This window comes from Eurypyga helias, unplaced genomic scaffold, assembly GCF_000690775.1.
Source record: "Eurypyga helias isolate BGI_N326 unplaced genomic scaffold, ASM69077v1 scaffold16529, whole genome shotgun sequence".
NCBI lineage: Eukaryota > Metazoa > Chordata > Aves > Eurypygiformes > Eurypygidae > Eurypyga > Eurypyga helias.
Window position 1 is genome coordinate 6,054 of NW_010272908.1, and position 6,235 is coordinate 12,288.

At 45.1% G+C, this 6,235-nt stretch overlaps 1 protein-coding gene across 1 annotated transcript in view; it reads right to left on the reverse strand.

Moving 5' to 3' along the window:
• The window catches only part of TMEM189 (transmembrane protein 189), a gene marked incomplete at its 5' end in the record, with an annotated part of 7,478 nt that extends 2,577 nt beyond the window's left edge, over positions 1-4,901 (reverse strand). Inside the window, 3 exons of the mRNA XM_010159304.1 lie at positions 2,543-2,755; positions 3,374-3,518; positions 4,766-4,901. Coding sequence (XP_010157606.1) covers positions 2,543-2,755; positions 3,374-3,518; positions 4,766-4,901 — 494 coding nt within the window. The remainder of the gene's footprint in view (positions 1-2,542; positions 2,756-3,373; positions 3,519-4,765) is intronic.
• Between the last annotated feature and the right edge of the window lie 1,334 nt (positions 4,902-6,235).

Genomic DNA, 6,235 nt, shown 5'->3' on the forward strand with positions numbered 1-6,235 from the left:
GGGAAAAGTGCCCAGAAGCCTCTCCTAAGTCGGACAGAGCCAATGTCAGATGGCTGGACCGACTGTTGGACAAGGCCGAGCCCATCAGTGATGGTGGTAGCACCTCTGGGGTAATGGGTTTGAGAAGGAGGGAGGGAAACCGTGAAGAACAATTGCATCTGGAGAAGAGTGGGAATATGTAAGAGGAACAGCCCCGCAGGCCCCCAGGTCAGTGGAGAAGGAGGGGCAGGAGGGGCTCCAGGAGCTGGAGCAGAGGTTCCCTGGCAGCCCATGGTGAGGTTGGCTGTGCCCTGCAGCCATGGAGGGTCACAGGGGAGCAGAGACCCCCCTGCAGTCCAGGGAGGACCTCACCCCAGAGCAGGGGGATGCCTGAAGGAGGCTGTGACCCCGTGGGCAGCCTGCGTTGGTCCTTATCTCAACCCACTAGCCTTCCAATGTATTTTTCTCTCCCCATCCCCACTGAGGAGGGGGTGACCAGCAGCTTTTGTGGGCACCTGGCCTCCAGCCCAGGGCCAACGCACCACACTCAATATAAATGACAGGAGAGTGCATGAAGAGGCCATTTCACGGGGTTTTATTACTATGTATTATATAGTAACTTCAGGCTTCTGTTTTATTAAATATTGTAAAACTAGGAAAACCATATGAAAAATCAGCATTGGGAAAAGTTATTTCCCTGTAGAAGTTTTCACACACCCAGGAAGAGATTGATGTTCACAGGGTTAGATCCCACACTTACAGAACAGTTCTGTAAGCACACATTACACTTTACCCCATATATGTTTCTGGAAAAGGCAAAAAAGCGTAAGAAAACAAAACCAAAGAAGAGGCAGGAATGAAGCCGTTACCACAATGGAAATAGGGAGCTAGCAGCAGCAGTTCAGGTTAGAGCAAAGAGCTAAGACACAGGATAGCACGAGCAAGACTGGAACCCGGGAGAGCTGCTGCAGAGCCAGCTCTGCCAGGGTTGAGCACCGTCCCTACAGTGGTGACACAGCCAGCTTCTGGTGGGTGACGTCTTGGACTATGCGCATGGCTATTACGGGACAGAAGTACTACAGGGAGAGAGCGTTCGGGATATTCACTGCTGAAAAATACCATATTTCTAGAAAGCTAGATCGTTCCTAATCAGGCAGAACTGCAGCTTTAGTGACCCATGGAAACAGGCACTGCTTCCAGCCGCCTTCTGTAGCTGGACACGACCTTTCCGAGCTCACGCGCGATCCTGCGGCTCCACGCAACTCACTGCGTGCTGATGCCCTTTAGGAAGTCAGCCCATGCAATTCTCATTAACACAGCCGTTACCCCTCAAGGAATGGATGACTCCTCCCTGGTGTCTAAAACCGGCACTCAGTCCCAAAGCCTTAACATGGGGAATGCCAGAAGGCTCTGTTATGTGACACCTCCCTGGCAGTGATACAGTGATGGACCTTTACTACACAGGTCACCTCTGAAACCCAGTACACTCCTTGGCCTTGGCTGTCTACTCTTCAGTCACTAACGGGTGCATTACAGTAACTAGTCCTGTTTTACTTGTTAAAGGCCTCTTAAATAGCACATTGACTGCGTATTTCTGTACTCCCCCCTTGCTCTTCCCCTAGAATAGAATTGGGGCTGCAGAAACACTTTGCCCCACTGGAATATACCAGTAGACAATCCCTCATGCCGTGTTGTGTCAGACTGGCATGGTATGAACACTTACAGAAAGCCTGGAGTGAACAGAAGCACATGCTTTTTTAAATAAGAAAAGCAACTAGCTCAAGACTGCTGATAGTGGTCAGGCTTAAACTTTCAGGACACAGTAGGACTGTAAAAAGCCCTCTGGGTGGCAAGAGTTTTGCCATCATCTGTCAAGTCAGGCTTCTTAATTGTACCGTGTTTTTACATGACATTCTGGTCATGAGAACCAATTTGTTCCTCAGCAGATTTCAAACCCAACAAACTGTTTGCCGAAGCCAATGACAGAATGAAGAACCAGAGTGGTTTATTTCCAGTTGTCTGATTAGCTTGAGAATTTATTCAGGATCGTGCAACACTAGTGACTGAGTACACCCGCCTGCACCGCAGGCATAAAACTGAACACGGATACGAGGGGAACCTAAAGCCAGTTTCCTGCAAACCTGTCCCCTCCTCCGCCCCAAAGCGGAATGAATGAATGCTGAAGACCCAGAAGCCTTGCTTTAGCAATGGGCATTCACGGTAAGCCCACTTGCTCTTCTGAAGGAAGAGCAGCTTTAAGACTTACATGAACAAAATCCATTACTAGCACAAGATTACCAGATATGCAATTGGATCTCAGTACCACCAACTACCCCATCCAGCTGAAAGTTACCTTTTAGCCAATCACTAATCTTCCCCCTCCCCCATTTTTTTATGCCAAAAAAACCCAACCATAGTTCTGCTAAGAGCTCGTGCAGCTGAAAGCACATGAACTACACCACGTTATTTTCTAGGCATTTAACAGGCTGCCACTAAATTACATCTTGCCAGGCGAATTGCACTAGGCTAAGGAGAGCTTGCAGTATGAACCAGATGGCAGTACCAGTTGTAATGCAGAAGTACGTCTCGTGTGGAGACACATGATGGATCCTGTGATGCTTCCGTGGCAGGATAACATGCCAGTCCTGTAGAAATATGACCCAGCGTGGAAGACCAAAGTACGTGTGAGACCACTTGTGAATCTGGTTCGTCATGGTTATGAAGATGATAAGGGCAAAGACATAACACTCCCAAGGACATGTTTCATATAATGCCTCTGCAAAACAAGATGTATATCTTTAAATACCATTTATGAAAAGGTAAATTTCTACTAGGAAAATGATGTCTTGCCCAGACAGAGCTGCCTGGCGCTGCAGGAGCTAATAAAGGCCTCAACGAAGCTGCTTTGGCAGAAGTGTCACCAGAGCCAGGAAGCCACAGGCAATTCAGAAGACAGGCTGGTAATGCCAACGTCTGTCAACTCACCATAAACAGCAACTCCAACTCGGAGTTTACCACCTATAAAATTAAACTAATCCTTTCATTCTTGAACATCTAGTTTGCAAATAAAGTAATTCTACACAGAAATAAAGCATTTTTTACACACTTTAGAGGCCTACGTGCACACAGTTTGATCCTTCTTATAAAAAGGGTGTTTACTATAACTTCTAACGCTTCCTTGCAAGAGTCTTCAGCCACAGATTCTCAGTTGAGCTAGAGAATCCAACAGTCCCACCTTCTAGAAAAACAAAGTTTCCCTCCCTCCTCCCAGGAGCATCAAGCTTCCAACAGCTATTACTTGTCATCTCGCCTTCATTGATTTCTCCTAGCTTCACACAGACAAACATTCAGTTAAATATCAACAAAAATGCTAAACTCAGAAGTAACAGCTTACCTGGGGAAAAAGAAACAAATTTGTATGCCATGTTTGCCAACGGGACTAGTGTCATAAAGCAGTTGTCTCCATTGGTCTCTATAAAATCATGCCTGGTAATTGCTGTGGGGTCAATATGATGTTCTCTAAAGGGTCTGATGAAAGCCTGAAAGAACAAATTGACAAACATGACACCGTGGCACAGGAAAGACAACACCCTCACATGCATTCAAGTCTGATGACTGAGTTTGAGAGGTACAAAGCAGATACAAAAGCTTGAATCCTGCCTGATGTCAATACTTCAGATAATCTGATTCACATTTGCCAAGCAATTCAGTTACCACACTCAAATCCAGTTTTTCATTGCTTTTCAGTATTGTTGTTCTTAATTTTCATTTAGGACTTAATCTCTAGATCTTAAACCCAAAGCATCAGCAGCCGAATTTCACAGTCAAAATAAGCCTGTGTAATTCATAAATACCTGTCACTTGCCTTTAACACATATGTCATGTACAGCCTATGCAAAGGTGTCCTGATCCCTCTGAACTCTTGTTTACTTAGTGCAGAGTCTACTGCAGCGCCTTCTGTTTTGAACTGTGGTCCAGAGATACAGGGATGCAAGGACTACTAAGCCTATTGAAGGTAAACCAAATTAAGCCTAAATCCAACAGAATTAGTTCTGCTGTCGTAGTTGATGTATTTCTGGATAACTACAAGGAATATCCCATATGCTCTTTTTTTAAAAAAAAAAAAAAAAAGAGATCCTTCTAATATTGCACTGTGAGGAGTGATTAATGGTAGCTCTGAAGTTTATTTTTAAAAAAAAAAAATCATAGAAGTCAGTGCACCTTGCACTAAGCATCTGCATCTGTAGCTGCAGATGTATAACATCTGGAATCTGAATGTTCACTCATCACCATTCTAATACTACTCATTTACAACAGGGGCCAGTAGCACAGTGAACTGGAAATATTTATTGTCTCACAGGGCTGCTTTTAGAGAGTTTAGCTACAGGACAATTATCCACATCTATCTTAATTAGCCTTCTGAAGATCTACACTAGCCTGGCCAGGTTTCTATGCTTGTGGTGCCACGGGCCATTCCCACAGCACCTCGGGAAGGTCTGTGAACACCGGTATTGCAAAACGGTGCGCAAACCTTAAACAAGGCGATAAAACAGAACAGTGTCACCTTGTACATGTCAGCTAGGCCAAGCACAAACATGGCACTTGACCAGCAACATACCGTGCCGTTTAGTGGAGGAGGGTTCTGGGGGTGTGGGAGCTTGTTACGTTGGCAAGACCGCAAGAAAGATACAGCTTATCTACGCTGTCCGACAGAGCTGGGAATACTGGAAGTGTCGCAGAGAAGTATTTCGTAACTTTTTCAAGTGTAAGGATAAGAATCTCAAACCTTTCCAACTATGGGTAGCTCCACAGATCCCCAGGTATCTGCTCCCCAGTGAAATAATCCTGATAGAAAGTCAGCTGTAATAACTCCTGCAACTTGAATGAGGAGAGAGACAGTTAAATATACACAAGCACTTTTACTGACACATTCACATTTTATACTTGTGTTACAAGTTTACTTGTTTATCTGACTCTAGCTCAGGTATTTACAACCACGTGAGATCTACCCAATCTGAATAAACATAAGGTCAGGCAACTAGGAGAGAGAGGTTAACAGGACACTGTTTGGACGGCTACAACCTTCATTAAACCTACAGCAAGATTTTGTGTTTAACCCACCTTCTACAGAAGAGCAGATTGAAGATGTTATTTGACCACAACAGCTGTACCTTTTCCAGTTAGACATGGATCTGTCAGATGGTGTTTAACAGACACCTATCACTCTTCACCTCCAGAAGTCATCCGTCCCCCAGGTTCCCAATCCCTCTAGTAAGTCTCCAACACAGTTCGAGACACCCTCCTGCATGAGCTCTACTGCCAGGCTCTTTATGCTTTCGAGAAAGAAAACTCAGAGATTGCCAAAGAAGTTCTCATTTTTAACAGGGCTGGGGGAAATGTGGCATACAGCACAGCAATGTGGCTACAGCAACACAGCAAAGAGCGAGATACTACCTTGGGACCTCTACCTTTTGATTTAGGGCTCTCAGACCCTGCCCTTAAAAAGACAGAGACACCAAGAGGCACCGGTTTCAGCCTGCACATATTGCTTTGAACATATTTCAAGAGAGACTAACCAGGTCTGGCTGGAGTCTAGATTTGCTGAAGAATGAAACCAGCTTAAGAATCAGGATCTTTTTTCACCACAGTGCTGCCCCTCCAGGTTAATTCAAATATCAGAAAGATCTTTGTGTTTGTGTTTTTCCAAGACTGATCACCCAGTTAACACAAGCATACTTGGCAATTCTCCCTGGAGCCAGCATTCAGGCTCTGGAAGGGAGCACACACTCCTTACCTGCAGGCCTAGTGAAAAGAATTCAGTACAAGCACGACCCAGATTTCAAAATAGCTACTGCGTAGTGTGCAAATACGATATACCTGGGAATTGAAAACATCTGATCTCAGTGCAAACCCCTCAAATCATATCCAGAGTTCATGCCAATTAAAGCACTATATACTGATCTCGCAGCCTATTCTTACATCAGTCGCAGCAACAGAAATACAAGGGTTGTGTTCAAAATGCGTGTTTCCAAGCAGCTCAGTTAGCAACTCCCTGCTGTCACCTGGTGCTCAGAGCACAGGGCAGAGTCACTTACTCATGCCAGACTGGCATGTCTGGCAGTTCTCAGAGAAGCCTGTGATTCCATGCAAACCAAAGGAGGAGTCACAGGGCCAGGACAGAGAGGCTGGAACACAAGTCTTTAGTTTTCCCCACTGATATTTAAAAAAAACCCATGGGTTTAAATTGAAAGTGGGG